General features: G+C 43.4%; 1 protein-coding gene across 2 annotated transcripts; it reads left to right on the plus strand.

Moving 5' to 3' along the window:
* The first annotated feature begins 3,125 nt into the window (after nucleotides 1-3,125).
* Nucleotides 3,126-17,944, plus strand: LOC140905720 (C-type lectin domain family 5 member A-like). Of its 2 annotated transcripts, XM_073329146.1 has the most exons (7): nucleotides 3,126-3,294; nucleotides 6,006-6,103; nucleotides 8,808-8,876; nucleotides 12,669-12,737; nucleotides 12,859-12,995; nucleotides 15,291-15,400; nucleotides 16,576-17,944. In XM_073329146.1, exons 2-7 carry the CDS (start codon nucleotides 6,013-6,015, stop codon nucleotides 16,688-16,690), a joined length of 591 nt encoding a protein of 196 aa, XP_073185247.1. In that variant the 5' UTR covers nucleotides 3,126-3,294; nucleotides 6,006-6,012; the 3' UTR covers nucleotides 16,691-17,944. The 2 variants fall into 2 exon arrangements, with proteins under 2 accessions (XP_073185247.1, XP_073185246.1); XM_073329145.1 differs by lacking the exon at nucleotides 8,808-8,876.
* The last annotated feature ends 716 nt before the right edge of the window (nucleotides 17,945-18,660 follow it).

Here is an 18,660-nt window from a genome sequence, read left to right on the forward strand (position 1 = left end):
TTACTTCAGTTTTCTGGTCTTTCAAATCTTACAACACACCTTCAAACTCCAGTCCTCTCTCTCCTTCTCCCCTGACTACCTGGAGCAGGGGGGTTTTATTGGGTTCCTGACTGGGCTTAATTGATTACAGGTGCTCCAATTAACCTGTAGCAACCCTCCCTAGTCTACAGGGAACCATGCCTTAATTAGCCTAGGGCTTATATATTTCCCAGTGACCACTCTACCACTGCTATCTGGCCCTTCTATATCACAGTAGACAGACCCTGAGTTCCTTACAGGGAATGTAAATGGATTCATGGTGGTGAATTTAATTGATTGGATCAAAAACAGAGAAGTCTTCTCCTGTAATTGATTCTGCCTTCAGATTTTGCCTGCAGTGTTTGTTATTCCTGGCAGCATCTATTTCATTTCCATTCCAGATACTGGTTCCAGGCCAGCTCAAGTGAAGATTACATTAATTGCAATCTGGATGTTTATATATCAGTCAAGTCTCTGGTTTACCATCTGGTTCAGCATCTTCTGCTACCTGAAGATCACCAGTTTCACCCATTTCCTCTTCCTCTGGCTAAGGTTGGTGCTGTGGCTGCTCCTGAGATCCCAGCTGGGGTCCTTGTTCTTCACAGTGCCATTATCTTGATGTGTTTATAACAGTTTTCTCCTCCACACAACTGAACATCTCACTGGAAATTTCACTGGAAAAATAATGAGAAAATCATTGATATCTGTTTACTTTTTTTTCAGTAGTCTGAAATCTTTCTTCCTCTTTGTGATATTCCTGGTTTTAATCCTCTCTCTTTGGAGAAACATCAGGCACATGTAACATAGTATATCCAGCTTAAGCAACCCCAATACTGAGGTCCATGCCGGAGCTGTTAGAGCTCTGATCTCCTTCCTTATCTTCTATGTGTTATATTTTGTGGCTAGTGTTGTCTCAATGATAATGGTTGCTGTAGTCAAAATTCCAGTCAAAACTCCAGGATATGGATGATTTGTGAAATCGTGATGGACCTATATCTCTGTGGATGCTGTTGTTCTCACTCTCGTCAATCCCAAATTGAAAGAGGCATCAGTGAGACTTCTCCACTGGGCTAAGTGCTATCTGAGACAAGAGACTTGATAAACTTCATCACAAGACTCCCATGGAAAGAACTTTTCTCTAGAGCTAGTGGGGAAATGGAATTTCCAGTCCATGAGAAATAATTACAAAATTGTATTTATTTATCCTGTATATACTTAAAGACTGAATAAATTGGACCCCATGTGGCAAAATATTTTAATTTCCTTTGGACTGTTTTGAGTTTGTTTGAGGAGCCCTGAAGAAAGGGAAAGCAGAGGCAGGTGGCTGCAGATCAACCTTTGGCCATGAAGGGGTAGTCTGGTGGCGGCCAACCACACTACAAGTCTTGTTGCCATTTTTGTGTTTTACAATTACATTTTCCTATTTTTAAAAATGTTTTTCTTGCTTCTGTTGCTGTGTGAAAGAATCACAACAAATAAGAAACAGTGAAACTGACTGTAAACAAAGAGCAGTCAAATGCACAAAGTAAAGAAACTGGAGTGAAGGAAGGAAAAAAATGTTAATCTCTTTCAGTCATAGCAGCATTATTTGATAGAATAGAAACAATAATAGGTGAAAAAATCAGTCAGAATTGTGAATTTTGATTTGATAGTATCTCTAAAGTTATGGTTTGTTAAAAATCTAGATGCATAATTTCAAATTTACACATTTTCTTACAGAAGCTTCCAAATAAATCATCCAATCTTTCAAAGTGCTGAGCACTCAGCAGCTCCAACTGACCAAAACGGGTATGTCTCAGTGCTTAAAGTGTGCCAGGACTTGCCAGGGCTGATTCTAGGCGTGGCAGTTCATAGCCCCAGCACCTCTGGGTTTGCATCAGTTATGAAAGTGAAACAATTGCTTGAGCCCCAGCACCTCTTTCATTACAAATTAAGCACTTGAGTAGTATGTCTACACTGCAATTAAAAGCCCATGGCTGGCCTGTGCTAGCTGATTTCTCAGGTCTTGGGTTAAGGGGTTGTTTAATTGCTGTGTAGCTGTTCAGGCTCAGGCTGGAGCCAAGGCTCCAGGACCCTGAAAAATTCCCAATTAACTTTATTCTTTTGCCCTCTGTGGGTTGTTCCTTTGACTTTAAAGTCGGTTAGATTCATTTTTGAGTAATTCATTGTGATTTTTGCTTGACTATTGGTAACAGCAAAATTTATAAACTGTTATTGTCCCCTGTAGAACACGAGGGTTAACACATTCATTACTACAAGCTGTGGGCTTCTTAAAATATGAGAGGAAGGAAGGAGCCAGGGGTTAGAGCATTAGTCAGAGACCTGAGTTCAATTCCCTGCTCTGTCACAGGCTTCCTGTGTAAACTGTGGCAAGTCACTTTGGCTCAGATCCACAAAGGTATTTAGGCCCCTAACTTTCATTGATTTCAATGGAAGTTAGCAAGCTAAATAACTTTGTGGATTTGGGCATTAGCTTTGCTGCACCTTAGTTCCCCATCTGTAAAATGGGGATAATGGCACTTTCCTACCTCACATGGGTGTTATGAGGATAAATCCATTACAGATTGTGAGGTGCTCAGGCACTACAGTGACGGGGTATACACGTACCTTCGATAGAGCAACACACAAAGTGGCAGTGCCCTCCTGCTCAGCCCTCATTAGTTCCAGAGGTCCCTCAAGCCCTCCTTCCAAAGAGCAGTTTAAAAGAGAAACTTGGGGAATTTCCCTATAGACAAACAGCAGATAAGGTAAACGCTTACTTAGGCTAATCATGTGGCTGCTGATCTACAAAAGTTTTCAGCATCATTTTAAGTGTCCCATTAAACCTCTCAAGCTACCCTTTAGTCTGGGAGTGACAGGGAATGACCAGAAATGTTGAACCCCACATTTCTCTCTTAGTGTGGGCAGATATAAAGTATTGTGCTCTCTTCTCCTTGATTAAATCACTTGAGAAATTAAACCATCATTGTGTTGTCTCAGCTCTTTAGCTGTTGTGAAGGCATGATGTGTTTCCTAACCTCAAGCTATTTAGAAGAGCATCCATCCTGTGAAATGATACAAAAGAGGAAGCCTTTATAGACACTGATTCTCTTCTGAGAGACAGAGAGAGAGAGGCACATACACAAAAGGAACCACAGCGTGATTGCCAAGGAAGCCAAGAAATATAAAAAATTGTGATCAAGACCCAAAGGACACATACTGTTAATTTCTTTCCACAGCATCCATTCCAGACCGAGATATGATGGGAAAAGATTTTTGAACTATCCCCTCAGTGTGGTGAGCTCTTTCTGAGAAGTACTTCTGTTCCATTTTATTTGTGTAGCTTGCTTCCTGTAATTCTCCTGCCTTTTATGACTATAATGGTTTCCTGGGATTGCAAAGATTTCAGTGGGCTGGAATAAGCAAGATTCACAGTCTCTTAATTGTGAGAGACTCCAATTGGTGTTTCTAATTGAGGAGCATGGAGGGTATATATAGAACTGGGCGTAGGATACAAGTTTGTAGATGACCTGGGAGATGTGACTGCTCAGAATGGTGTGTGCTGCTGTCTTCATGGGGCTGAAGGGTCCAGAGTAAGGCAGGGGAGTGGCACTTTCTCCAACAGGCTGATTTTTAAAAAAACAAGGTTTGTTTTTTTTATTCCAATCCACTGAAAAAAAATGTTAAAGTTCTGGGTTTTTTAATGAAATATTCCCCATCACATACCATCTCCTTTCATCATTATATAGATGCTGTCTGCTTTTGCAAACTGTCCTGGAAGGATTCAGTCAATGAAAGTTAAGGGCCTAAATACTGTTGTGGATCTGAGCCTAAGTGACTTCCTCAGTTTACACAGGAAGCCTGTGACAGAGCAGGGAATTGAATCCAGGTCTCTTACTAGTGGTATCCCAGGTATAATAAATGTTTGGCTGCATTACATGATTAATATGCAAGAACTACCTTATTCAATTTAAAGGGATGTATGTTAGTTGCCCTAGTTATTGCATTGGAATCGCACCTTTGTTAATACCCAGTGGAATTTATCTGTAGAGATTCAGTCATTGTGAATAGATTATCTACTTTATTGTACAGGTACTAAAATTTGAATAGACATTTTGAGCCAAATTCAGGTCTTGTGCAACTTCAGTGAAGTTCAGTTATGTTACATTACAGATTAATTTGGCACACTCTGATTAAATAATTTGTCTCTCTCTGTACCTAAATGTTACTTGAATATCTGAGCACCTACCAAGTATTTACAACAGGAATAACAAGAACAATCTCTCTCTCTCCCTTCCTTCCTAACCTGTGAGAGAAACAGCTTGATTAGTTTATTGGGGTGTGTAAAGAACTTTTTTTGAGGGGGGGGGGTGAATGAAGTTGAAGGAGTTAGTTTTGCATTTAGGTCTGATTGAGGTGAGGCCATGGTTATATTTCTCATGGGAGTGAGTTTCATAGTTTTACACCCAGCTTTTGTGAAAGTCCTCTCTCCTGCATCCACAATCCTCCCCGTCTTAGTCAACAGTTTTATTGTTCCAGTGGAACGTAGCTGGTGAGGGAGGTCATAGTTGTGGAGGAAGATGTGCTCTGGGAGGTCTTTTCCAATCTAGGAATTTATTTCCTAAAATTTTCTACTGTTGCTAACCACTTGTTTCAGCTTCACCAGTGGAGGCAGTCATAGGAGTTTTACTGTAGGCAAGGTACCCACAGCTACTAACATTTAAACCACTGTCATCTAGACCTGCTGTGAGCAGGGTCAAATGGCACGGTGATGAAAATGCTAGCAACTGCCAGGAACCCTGTCTACTCTAGCAGTCCCACAATGGCTGTGACTGGTAGAGCTGAAACAGTGATAACACCAGTGGGAAATTTTAGAAAAAAAATCCTAATATAAGCACAGTCACAGGGACCTAGGGCTTGTCCCATTGAGGGCTATGAATATAAGGACAGAACATTGAACTGGACTCTGTAGTCAGTGGAGAGTACAGAGAACCAGTGTGATATGTTCATGCCAATCTGTGTTACTAAGCAGATGAGCAGCAGCATTCTGTGGGAGCTGGAGCTTTCTCACGTGGGCTGCTTCATTCCTCAATATAATGAGTTGCAATCATAAAGCCTGGAGGTTACAAATATGTAGATCACTGTGACCAGGTACATCTCATAGACTGAGACACAATCTTTTGGCCAGTTGCAGATTCAAATGAATACTGTTTTGGCCTCCGTGGCAATTTGCTCATTCAATAGACTAAAGTCTCAGTTTGTAGTGTTGTTGTAGCCATGTTGGTCCTAGGATACTGGAGAGACAAGGTGGGTGAGGTAATATCTTTTATTGGACCAACTTCTGCTGGTGAGAGAGACAAGCTTATGAGCTGCACAGACTTCTTAAGAGTCTGAGGGCAGATACCATCAAGAGTGGAATTGTTAATACAGGAAGCAAATAGTTCACTCGAGATCTCCATTAAAATGTCAACTGATACCATTTATTAATTTACCAGGGTATGTCAGTTATTGCAGTTATTTCCAATTCTAAGTCCACCACCGTTGTTGGCAAGTGTTGGTTTTATAATGGTGACTGAAATTACTGTATGAGGTAATCGTTTTCAGAGAATCTAAATTCATCCATATTGGGGAGACCTGATTTCAGTTGTGATCCGTTCTGTTATTGCATACTACTTTTGCAATGTAGCTATACCTGCAGGTGCTGCCAACCTAATAATCAGTTGAATGTTAGAATCTTCTTCCAAGGACAGTAGTTTGTTAAACCAGACAGCAGTGACGCAGATAGCTTTAGTCTGACTGGAAGAAGGAATGAAGGGACTAACTGAAAATAAAACAAACTAGTACTTTACTAGTACAAACTTTACTAGTAAATGATGGCACCCATTCTATTTCATGACAAGCTGCCATAGATCCATGTGTGCTCAGATATCATTGAGATGAGTGCAGATCCCAGGAGGCAATGGAGAACACTTGCAAAATGGTAAATGGTGTCATTTTAAACTTTTCAGGGCTAAAATGCAGAATAACATGAACTGGCAGCTGGTGATTCCTGGCTTGATCATCGTGGCCATTAAACTTGCAGGAACGTCCCTGTTCATGGTATATTGTGAGTATCAGTCAATATTTGTTATTTCTCAAGTGGAATTTACATTCTCTGGGATCTTGTAATTAAATCTCACTGCCTCAGGCAAGGCCCATGTAAATCCCACAGGGTGGCATTCAACAAGATTATCCATACTACTGTTACTACCTTTGCCATCTCCAGGGTGGACAACTGTGCATTGGATTATGCTTGAAACCAACTCATATCCTTCAGCTAGTGCAGAACTTGGTTGCCTGTCTAAATGACAGACTGATGTGAACACATAATACCTGTGTTCTGTGCCTTACACTGGTTTCCCTTCCCCGCCCAGCTGCAATTCAAGATGTTGATGATTATCTATAAATTCATAAGTGACCAGGGACTTCACTATCTTGGATATCTCTTCTTCCCATATACCTTTAAATGCTCTTGTTGACTATCTCTATGGTTGAACTCTAGGAAGGGAGGGATGTGGCATTTTAATGGCGGGCTCTGAGTCCTAGTACTAGTACTCTCTACCATTGCTTACATTCTGCTATTTTTAACACAGTGCAAGACACATCTGGCCAATCTGTCTTTTTAGCCTGCAAATGGGTTTTGCCAATGGTGTGAAGATGAGAGTAGCTGCTCTGTGGTGCTTGTGACCATATTTTGCAATTGGTATTGATTATTTACATCTTTATACCTACCTGGAGAGATTCCCAGACAAAAGACTTCGGTAAAATGGAGTTAAAGCCAAGAAAAAAATCCATAACTTACAGGAAAACATGTAAGATAACATCGTGGTTCTCAAAACCTAAACATTTAAGAGACAGAAAATTCAAGATAATATTAAACTTTTAAACGTGTTTGAAAGTATGGGAATTGACAGTTAAGATAGGGTTTGGTATTGGTATTGCATAGGGCATAGAGACCACACTCAGGGATCGGGGCCCATTGTGCTAGGTAGTGTCAAACATACAGCAAAAAAGAGCCTTCCCCTAAGAGCTAGCAACCTAAGTACAAGACAAGAGATAGCAGGTGGCTACAACCAATATATGGGGAGGGGGAGCACAAGGCAACAGCGAGATGTCTCTCACCCATGTGAGCTGCATTGGTCCATACAGTGGCTGGTGTGTAAATTGGCTTATTAGCTGAGGTGCAGACTGTCTGCTGTATATGTTTGTATTTCATAATAACTAAATCCTGTCTTATAGTCAAAGGAAGAAGTTTGCTGGAAGGTGCATCTTCCTACCTCAGAGAAGAGAGAACCATCAGTTTCTTTGCTTATACAACTCATACACAAAACACACCCTGACCTATACAGAGGAGATCACCATTTACAAATAATATATCCATATAGTGTGAGGGCTGCCCTCTTGGATGACACATTTGAACTGAACCAGGGACCTCCATTATTAAAAGCACAAGCTGCTACCGCTTGAACTAAAAACTCAACTTCCTGTAGCTGGTGGCTGTAACACTCACATCCTTTATGGATTAGTCCACAGGGGTTCCTGTAACACACACTGACCAGTGGGTTACAAAAGTGCTTCCCAATGTTGTTTGATATGTGTGTTATACATCAATATGTATATATATGTTTGTCATGTGTATTTCCCCCATTTGTATGTATTCTACAAAAATTCTTTCTATGATATTACTTCCCTATAGGCCAAATTGACAAATTACACCCCCACCAACTCCACTGAGACACAGTTAATGCATAAATGGAAAGAAAGGGGGATGGTTGGCTCAGAAGTGACTAATCTGGCAGGCACATATTCACTTTGTTGCACAACACTGCCACAGCCAGTTTCCTATTTTACTATGAACTGACAATTTCCTAAGGGGTCTATAGATACCAAAGGAAATGGTTTATGTATGTTTACGGCAAGTGGGAGAGAAAGAAAAGACTGGAGTTTGCAAGCATCTCCATCTAAACCAGTAGAGATGCTCAGTGAATAGCCATCATGTGCTGTGTGCTGATGAACAGGTTCCACTGCCAATGGGAATCCAGTTGTATGGCATGTTTAGAGAACTATAATTATCCCCAAATCTACATGCACCCCCAAGTACGGATTAGGTCTGCCCTTTCCTCAAAGCCATTCACGGTTGCTTCCATGATTGTGATGTGAAGTTCATGCTTTGTGGAAACTATAGCATGTGGGACAGGAGCTGAGCCACACATCTTGTAACAGAAAAGCATGATAGCTGGGCAGTCAGCCTTAACATGCACCTTTGTCTGTGCCTGTTCTTTTTCTTAATTTTACTATCTGTGCCTCTCATTGTGCTGAGTTTGCATCTGAACCCATGATTCTTTTGCCTGTACATGTGCCTGCATCACTTCCTATGCTCATAACTCCACCTAAACTTGTTGTCTGTATCTCTGCTTGTGTCCTTGACCTCTTCCCGCTCTCTTTTTGCCTAAATCTCTGCTTGGGTCTGATCATTTATCGCTCAATGCTATTTGTTAGAATGTCAGAGGTGCATTACTTCCTCCCCTGAATGCTATATTTTCCCACTGTATTATTTGCCATCCTAAGGCTAAGGGCATGCTCCAGTGTCTTGGGAATGGGAGGCAGTGACAAACTCTTGCTGAGATCCTTGGGGTTCCCAAATGCAATATTAATAATAATAAAGTAAAACAAGAAATGGACAGCCATCCAACAAGTTATCACCACAGGTGCACTTTATATTGAGTATTACAAATCATCTCCCAGAGACCAACAGCTGGGCTTGTGTTCAGTTCCACAGATCTTCCCAACTCTGGGTTTTCAGAGGATACTCAATTCCACAACTGAGGGGAACAGAACAGGTAATGTCCAGGCAGTGAGTTTCTGGGATTTGCTGTGAAATTCTCTGGGGGCAAAAGGGAATTTTGGTTTATGTTCCTGATTCCCCATCACTGATGTCCATTTCTGCAAAGTACCCTATTGGCTGGGATATTTGCCCAGAGAGATACTAATATTTGTGTTTGTGTCCCAGCTGGGGCAGGGGCTGCAGAGGTGGGATTGTCCCTCACTCATCATGGTGGATGGGAAATGGTTAGCAGCATCCACCTGGGATACAAGGTCTTTTCCTGTCTGCCCCTGTGACCTGAACCTTGTTTGCTATAGGTATACCTGTGCTTTTTATGCCTGGATTTGTGTTTGTGCTTTCCTTGGAGCCCTTCCCTGCACTTCTGGCCTATGATTATGCCATTGGTCCAAAGAAGTGACAGTCTTCTGGCCATTCACTATTTTTTGCAGGTCAGGGTTCAATGAGGAGCCCTCTGCTGCCATTCCCAATAATCCCAGCAACCATAATAATGAAATAAAACCTGTCCTTGCTTTGGTTATCTCCAGAGCTTCCTAACCTTTAATTTCTGGCATGTGTGTGTGTGTTCGGGGACTTGGGGAAAATGATGGGCGCAGCAAAGAGGGAAATCTCAGCCTTTTTAATTTTGCATTGTAGACCAGGAAGCTCACTGTGACAGGTTGGATCACAGCAACCCCCTTGGGAACTGCCACCTGATGCGCTGAGACTACCTATGAACCTGTTTTCCCTGTCAGCTGGGGACTTCAGGGCCCTGCCTGGTTGTGCCAGACATGCTAGCCTGCTACAAACACATCTGAACCTCATCCCCCACAAGCTGCAGGCTTAACTGAAAACCGCTTACGAAGTGTTCCTGTCTCCAACACTCAAATACCCAACTCTCAATGGGGTCCAAACCCCAAATAAATCTGTTTTACCCTGTATAAAGCTTATACAGGGTAAATTCATAAATTGTTCGCCCTCTATAACACTGATAGAGTGATATGCACAACTGTTTCCCCCCATCCCCCAAGTATTAATACATACTCTGGGTTAATTAATAAGTAAAAAGTGATTTTATTAAATACAAAAAGTAGGATTTAGGTGGTTCTAAGTAATAACAGACAGAACAAAGTGAATTACCAAGCAAAATAAAATAAAATATGCAAATCTAAGCTTAATACAGTAAGAAAGTGATTACAGATGAAATCTCACCCTCAGAGATGTTCCAGTAAGCTTCTTTTACACACTAGTCTCCTTCTAGTCTGGGTCCAGCAACCACTCACACCCCTGTGGTTACTGTCCTTTGTTCCAGTTTCTTTGGTGGTGCAGAGGCTAACTCTTGAGCCAGCTGAAGACAAAATGGAGGGGTCTCCCAGGACTTTATATAGTTTCTCTCTTCTGGGTGGAAACCCCCCTCTCCCCTTGTGTAGAATTACAGCTACAAAATGAAGTTTTGGAGTCACATGGGCAAGTCACATGTCCATGCATGACTCAGAACTTTACAGGCCAAGCTGCACAGCCAGGAAAGCTCAGATGTGAATTGGCTTCTATCAAGGTCTGTTGTCAGCTTAAGTGTTTCTTGTTTGGGCACTTACTGAGAATAGTCTTTTCTCAAGAAGCTGACCAAATGCTTCACTAAGGCTACTTAAAATCAAACAAGTACACAACCAATATTCATAACTTTGAATACAAAAATGATACATGCATACCAATAGGATGAATACACACAGAAGAACATAACCTTTGCAAAGATATGTTACATGGCATATCTGGCATAAAATATACAGTTATGTCACATTTACATTCTTAAGCATATTTCTATGAAGCATTAAGGGGTGCAACGTCACACTCAACTCCTTCAATTCCTTTCTTTCTGGACTTCCTGATCCCCATCACAATCCACCTCCAGACTAGAGCATCTAGACCACTGTTGAAGGAAAATCTTTTTCCTCACCCACCATGCAGACCATGTCCCTCCCCTCTCTGAATTCCTCCACCTTTCATCCTCTTACCTTCCATAGCAAAACATGCTTCTCATCCTCCCCTTCTAGGCCCTGCACAGCTATGCCCTCATCATCTACCATTCTTCCCCTTGCTCCCTTGGATCCATCGAAGAATCCAACCTCACCGCTAACATCATCTTTTCTCAGGCTTTTCTTTTGCCCTCCACCCAGGCTGGCTTAGGATGCTGAACATGTCCTGACCTGTTTTGTAAATGATCTGTCTTTTTGCTTGTCTGGATATAACTTTTAATGTGGTTGTGTTCAGCCGGGCCAAAACTGACCCTTTACCAGACAGGTGATGAGGTTAGAGAGGTCTGTGTAAGGGAAGACACAGGCTGGGGATGGTCTCCAGGCATGGGGCAGTTTTTTACTGGAAAGAAGACACAGTATTTTGGCCACCCATGCCTGGGGAGCATTCCCTGTCCCAGAGTGCCAGCACCTGCAGTGCAAACAGTAGTCCCCTTCATGGCTGCTTGGTCCAGGCCAGGACTTAAGGTGAGCCTGCTCAGCCCAGGCTGTGTTAGCCAATCCATCCGGAAGCAACAGGGTCACAGGCTCTATTTGTGTCCCAGCAGCTCCAACAAAGAAACCCCTTTATATTCATTACAGCTAAGCCCTGTCTCTTCTCTGCAGTGGGGGACACTACATCACAGTCACCTACCTTCTTGTCTTTCAAATCGTTCCTCAAAACTCACTTCTTCCCTGAAACACACTAGCCCACATCAGTAAAATGCTCTCATCCACCCCATAATTAACAAATAAACAAAACCCCACCAAGACAGAACCTTCCTGTGGATCTCCCAGTGCCTGTGTTGTGCTGCCCATCTGTTCAGGTCACAAGATTTCCAGGACAAGAATGGTCTCTCCTGACATGTCTCATAGGGCAGTGTTTTTCAAAGTTTGGGTCATGACCCAGTACTGGGTCGCTGCATGTAAGGAACTGTCGCTCTGGTCAGCACTGCCGACCGGGACGTTAAAAGTCGCATCGGCGGTGCTGCCCAGCTAAGGCAGGCTAGTGCCTACCTGTTCCAACACCTGTTCCAAGACCCTGGAAATGGCCAGCAGTGGGTCTGGCTTCTAGGGAGGAGGGCCACAGGGCTCCACGCACTTCCCCCACCCCAAGCACCGGCTCCGCACACCCATTGGCCAGGAACCAGCCAATGGGAGCTCGGGGGACGGTGCCTGCGGGCGAGAGCTGTGCAGAGTCGCTTGCACACCTCCACCTAGGAGCTGGACCTGTTGCTGGCCACTTCCGGGGTGCAGCCTCTACCCCCGGGGTGCAGCCTCTACCCGCGGGCTGCGCCACTGACCGGGAGCTGCCAGAGGTAAGTCTTCACCCCAACCCCATGCCCCAATCCCCTGCCCCAGCCCTGAGCCTCCCCAAACCTAGAACCCCTTCCTTCACCCCAAACCCTTCATCCCCAGCCTCACCCCAGAGCTTGCACCCCAGCCCAGAGCCCTGAAACCCTCCCACACCCCAATCCCCTGCCCCAGCCCAGAGCCCCCTCCCACACCCTGAACTCCTCATTCCTGGCCCCAAACCACAGCCCTCACCCTCTCACCTCAACCCCCTGCCCCAGCCCTGAGCCCCTCCCACACCCCAAACCCCTCATCCCCAGCTCCAGTGGGTCATGGGAATCAACTATTTTCTTCAACTGGGTCCCCAGAAAAAAAGTTTGAAAACCACTGTCATAGGGCATCTTGCACTTTATAAATCAAGAAGAGCAAATGCTGACCAAGCATTTATTGCCAAGTATGTTTTCATAGCATTAAAGATATCAGAGACTAAAAACTAGGTTTGTGTTCAGTTTCACAGATTTTCTCCACTGATGACTCACCAGAGAACTCTAAGTCTTCAACCAGCGGGGGAAGAACAGGTAAGATCAGTGCAGTGAGAGTCTGATGTTTGCTGTAAAATGTGATTGGGAGAGAAGAGTTCTTTTCCTGCCAATTACATATTGGTATTTCCCTCTTTCTTTGTGTGTGCCCTTCCTACAGACTGCCCGATCCGGTGGACATTTCAAAGGGGGAAATGCTACTTCTTTTCTGTTCAAGAAAAGACTTGGAATGCCAGTCAAAGAGCATGTTCTGAAGCAAACTCTAGTTTAGTGATAATCAACAGCAAAGAGGAACTGGTGAGAGCTATTGTAGAAAGAGCGTATAATCCTGTGGGAAATGAATCATGGACTCTGCTTCAAAGAGCTTCCCAGCCTGTCTTCTCCATCTCTGAGTTCCCCATGCAAGTTTCCTATCTGCACTCTTCCAAGTTCTCCCCTTCCCTCCTTAGCTACACCCTACCTTAGTACCAACGCAGGGGTTCAGCTTTCTTTGTGCAGGCCCAGATGCATTACCTGCTTCTCTGCTACCTAATTAAAGACACCCTGTTAGGATATATTTCAGAGTAACAGCCGTGTTAGTCTGTATTCGCAAAAAGAAAAGGAGTATTTGTGGCACCTTAGAGACTAACCAATTTATTAGAGCATAAGCTTTCGTGAGCTACAGCTCACTTCCTCAGATGCATATCGTGGAAACTGCAGCAGGCTTTATATATACACAGAGAATATGAAACAATACCTCCTCCCACCCCACTGTGCTGCTGGTAATAGCTTATCTAGTAAGCTTATCTAGTAAGCTATCTAATAAGCTATTACCAGCAGGACAGTGGGGTGGGAGGAGGTATTGTTTCATATTCTCTGTGTATATATAAAGCCTGCTGCAGTTTCCACGATATGCATCTGAGGAAGTGAGCTGTAGCTCACGAAAGCTTATGCTCTAATAAATTGGTTAGTCTCTAAGGTGCCACAAGTACTCCTTTTCTGTTAGGATATAGATATTCAGGCCTGTCGGTAAAGGGCTGTACTCGAAGAATTTAGGTGTAGTCTTATCACTTGGCTAGTTATAGAGGTATAAAAGAAAGAATCAAAATCACTGTCTGCCGGTGTAAGGTCCTTCTCTTACTGTGACAGTCTGAGGCCCTGTTCTTAGGCTAAGGCCTTTGGCTAAGCAGCAGAGGCAGCCATAAGCTGGGAAGTGACCGGTCACATCCTCACATTCCAAACTAGTCACATTGAAAGAAGGTGCTATTGGGCTGTTAGGAATACAATCCTGTCCTGATAGTGCCTATCACCTCCAGAGAAAGGGAAGTGCCTAGAAAATGTAAAAGGAAACTTAGTTTGATAGCATCCTGTCTTGCAAGAACTCACTTATCACTAGCTGAGATGTGAAATCCTCACTTCTGTATTGTTTTGTCATTATAGTTCCTACTTTGCTATTGTTTGTCTGTATAATCTCTGTCTGGTTCTGTGATTGTTCCTGTCTGCTGTATAATTAATTTTGCTGGGTGTAAACTAATTAAGGTGGTGGGATATAATTGGTTACATAATCATGTTACAATACGTTAAGATTGGTTAGTTAAATTTCAGGAAAATGATTGGTTAAGGTATAGCTAAGCAGAACTCAAGTTTTACTATATAGTCGGCAGTCAATCAGGGAGTGTGTGGGTGTGTGGGTGGGTGTCGGGAGGGGAAATGGGAACAGGGAATGGGGGTGGGGAAATTGGAATCATGTTTTGCTAAAGAGGGAAATGGGAACAGGGAATGGGGGTAAGGAAATTGGAATCATGTTTTGCTAAGGGCAGGAATGGGAACAGGGACACAGGTGTAAAGCTCTGTGGTGTCAGAGCTGGGAAGGGGGACACTAAGGAAGGAAACTGGAATCATGCTTGCTGGAAGTTCACCCCAATAAACATTGAATTGTTTGCACCTTCGGACTTCGGGTATTGTTGCTCTCTGTTCATGCGAGAAGGACCAGGGAAGGAAGTGGGTGAAGGAATAAGCCCCCTAACACACCCACTCCAGGATTTATGATGCACTACAATGCACAGTTGGCTAGCATGACTACGTGATTTTAATAAGCATGCAGAGAGGCAGGGCCCAGCAATACAACAGCCAGGCCCCCTGTGTCTAAGGTAAGAAGAGCATGGCAACATCACCAGATGTCAAAGTACTTGGCAGGGAGCTGGAGTGGGGAGAGACTGGGGAGAGGCATAAAGCCACAGGTGGGCATTCTGAAATGTGGCCAGATAGCCCACAATGGAAATATGCTGTAATATGCACCTTTCATTTCATAGGGTCCTTTTATGAGACATTGGCAAATCTGTTAGACAAAGCCCTGTGAGAGCATTGTCCTACAGAGAGTTTCCAATGGGGGATGGGATCTAATAGGCTTTGTGCTGGGTTTGCAGCAGGCTACTGGGGATCCCTTGGTCATGTTTGGTTTGTCTAGACTAGGAAAACAGTTTTTGGCTAGGACAATCTGGACAAACCCAAGCAAATCGCCCCTAGTGGCACCCCAAATAGATGCTAATGCTATTGAATTGTCTCTGGCCACAGGTGAGAATTCTCAGAACTCACTGTATGCTTCCTTTGCAGGAGTTCCTCCATAATAACACAAAAGCTGAAGATCACTTCATTGGATTGTCAATCAGAGGCGCTGAAGGTAGATGGAAATGGATTGACAACACAGAGTTTAACACAGACATGTACGTTTATTCCTTATTATACCTCCAAGTGTCAATTATTTCCTCTGAGGTATCTGCCACAGGTATACTGTGGAGAAAGGGACAGAACACAGGCTAGGATTTTCCTGTGCCTACAAAAGGGAAGAATAACACAGGCAAAATTGATGCTAAGGTTAAAAAGCTACTCCTTGGGGCATTCTGCTCCAAAAATTAAAAATTCTGTGCACGATATTTTAAAATTCTGCAAATATTATGTGTCAAAATAACACTATATAATCATGCCAGTTTTAATTATTTTGGTAATTTATTTCAAAATACTGTCAGCAGGTATGTCTGTAACAATACAGACACACACACAAAATCCCCAAGGAGTAGAGTTAAAGAAACCTATATGACAACCCAATTCCTGTTTCTCTGCCCCCTTCCCCCACCCCCAGTGTCCAGCTGCGGGGCCAGAAACCCACAACCCCTCTCCCACAGAGCCCAGCCACGGGGCCTCCCCCCTGCCAATACACCTGAACCCCTTCTCCCCCAGAACCCACCTACGGGGTACCCCCGTTCCAGATACCCGCATTCTCTCCCCCCAGAGCCCAGCCATAGGGCCCCCACTTACCCAGATACTCACATGCCCGCCTCTCCACCAGCCACAGCTCCAACCCTGGCCCTGACTGTATCCCTGCTCCCAGCCACCGCCACAGCTCTGGCCCTGACTTCAGCCCTGCTCCTGGCCCTGGCCGTGGCCCCAGTTGCAGCTCTGGCTAGGCCCTGCTCCTGGCCACAACTCTGGCTGTGACCCTGGCCGTGACTCCTAGGGAGTGTGGACAGATTTTTCCATTACCCGGGGGAAGGGGGGGGGAGAGGGGGGAGAGGGAAGGGGAACAGAAAAAAATTGGGGACCACTGGTCTAGAGAGTGAGAATCTCCCAGGCTATCCTATAGAACTGGATAAAGAACTCACTGTATTTGTGTGTGCATCAGAGGGAGATTTGGATAGTAAACTGAGGAGTGTGTGTGTGTGAGAAATGTGGAGATTGAAGGAGGTGTCAATATGAAGTGGCTTCCATCACTCATCAGGAATCTTCTGACTAGAAGGTGAAATACCTTAGTCTATCCTTGGGTTTATTGCATGAACTTTGGATAAATCTGAATAATAGGAATGAATACCCTGATTCTCATCTCTTTCTCTTCTCCACACAGATTTATTATAGGTTTGAATAGTGACACCTCTGATTGTGCTGTAATCGGATTAACTGTCGTGGGTACTATATCTTGTTCTGTACCAAACCGTTGGATCTGTGAAAAGAAAGCATAACAGCTCCTGTGGACAGAGGAAGACTCTGGGGCTGGCACACAGAGGCTAACTGGAACTTGGGTGGCATGGTTTAGTGGTTAGAGCAAGTCACTTGGAGTCAGGAGACAGGTTTTCTTCTATACTGTATTGGCTGAAAGGCCTTGGGATAGTTACTTTGGCTTTTTGTGCCTCAGTTTTCCCATCTGTAGACAAAGAATAATAGTATCCACTTTTGTAAAGTATATCCTCAGATGACATGCACTATGGTGGTGCCACGTACTGATGTTAATGCCCATATAATGCTGTATTCACACAAACTACCGTAAACTTGCATAGAGGCTAATTCTCTCTCTTATGCACACATGCAGCCAGGGACAAACTTACCATTGACATAAGAATTCTTGAATTAAAATAAGCATGACAGATAAAATTGGAGGCTGAAGAAGATAAAAGTGGTGTTGGAAATGACAATGGTTAAAAACACTGTTACGAAGCAAGATGTGGGGGCAGACCAAGATCTGTGCACCTGGAAGACCCTGTTCAAACCAAGAACATTAGAATTCTTGGAACTCTTGAGAACAGCACAATTTTTCTGGAAGCCCTTGTTAAAAGCAATATAGCAGCTCAGCTATATTTAGCATTTTGGTAGAGCTTGATGGGCCTGATTCTGTGCTCACTTTCACAGGAATAACTTCAAAAATGTCTATGGAGTTACACCAGTTCAAAATCAACCTGGCACCAGGAGTGAAACCTTGACCCCACTGAGTCAATAGCAAAACTCTCACTGACTTCAACAGGGTGAGGATTTCACCCCTAATCATGTGAGAAATGCAGAAACATTAGCTAATTAAAGAGAACAAAAAGAAAAGGAGTACTTGTGGCACCTTAGAGACTAACCAATTTATTTGAGCATAAGCTTTCGTGAGCTACAGCTCACTTCAGTTTCCTGTAGGTTGAACACTGTTGTTACTGGCCACCGCAATGAAATACATGGAAGGTACACTACAAAGGGAAATACAATGCTTGTCACACTTCCTGTGATGTGTAAAACAGAAGATTTTTAATAGCAGCAGCTGTGGTGGGGAGCTAAGATCCTATTATAGATGGCACGAACTGTTAACATTTCTGGACTTAAGCCTGGTGATGCAACAGGGAAGTCAATGGATATTGTAAAAAAAATATGCAGTGTTGTTACAGACGTGTCAGTCTAAGGCTATTAGAGAGACAATGTGGGTGAGATAATATCTTCTTTTATTGGACCAACTTCTGTTGGTGAGTGAGACAAGCTTTTGAGCTTAAATAGAGCTCTTCCTCAGATTACCTGAAGAAGAGCTCTGTTTAAGCTTGAAAACTTGTATCTCTCACCAACAGACATTGGTCCACTAAAAGATATTACCTCATTGTAAAGAAGAGTTTCTTTGACAGAGCATTTCCATCTCAGTCTATTGCAGGCAAAACTCTGAAAAATTTATCCTGAAATAAACCACTTTGTTTTGAGGGTAAATTTAGCAGTGCAACTGCTGGAGATTATCACTGAGGAGACTGTGAGGTGAACGCTCCCAATCCATACTTTTGGAGAACTAAACCATACTTATATTCAAGACTACCCTAAAAAGCTACCCTCTCTTTTAAGGGATGACATCAAACTATTCCTCAGTTGTACTAAGTACAGCTCAGCTCCACTTCTATTAAAAGACCCCCTCAATTAAGCAACCAAATGTCAATCCCTTCAGTGGTTACTTAAAACAGGTTTCACTATATATTTCATATATCCAGATTCTTGGTAGAGTGACCAGACAGCAAATGTGAAAAATCTGGATGGGGGTGGGGGAGTAATAGGAGCCTATATAAGAAAAAGACCTAAAAATTGGGACTGTCTCTATAAAATTGGGACATCTGGTCACCCTAATTCTTGGTCCAGTTTGTGCTGAAGATAGAGCCCTTACCGGGTTTCATCACCACTATATTGACCCATTATCCTGAAGGATTGC

This window comes from Lepidochelys kempii, chromosome 1, assembly GCF_965140265.1.
Source record: "Lepidochelys kempii isolate rLepKem1 chromosome 1, rLepKem1.hap2, whole genome shotgun sequence".
Classification (NCBI taxonomy): Eukaryota; Metazoa; Chordata; order Testudines; family Cheloniidae; genus Lepidochelys; species Lepidochelys kempii.

Excerpts from the sequence above, each read along its gene's own strand:
- LOC140905720 (XM_073329146.1), top strand. The coding sequence starts at position 6,013 with ATGCAGAATAACATGAACTGGCAGCTGGTGATTCCTGGCTTGATCATC. Across the intron at positions 6,104-8,807 it reads GTCCCTGTTCATGGTATATT|TTCCACAGATCTTCCCAACT; the intron begins GTGAGTATCAGT and ends GCTTGTGTTCAG. Across the intron at positions 12,738-12,858 it reads AACCAGCGGGGGAAGAACAG|ACTGCCCGATCCGGTGGACA; the intron begins GTAAGATCAGTG and ends CCCTTCCTACAG.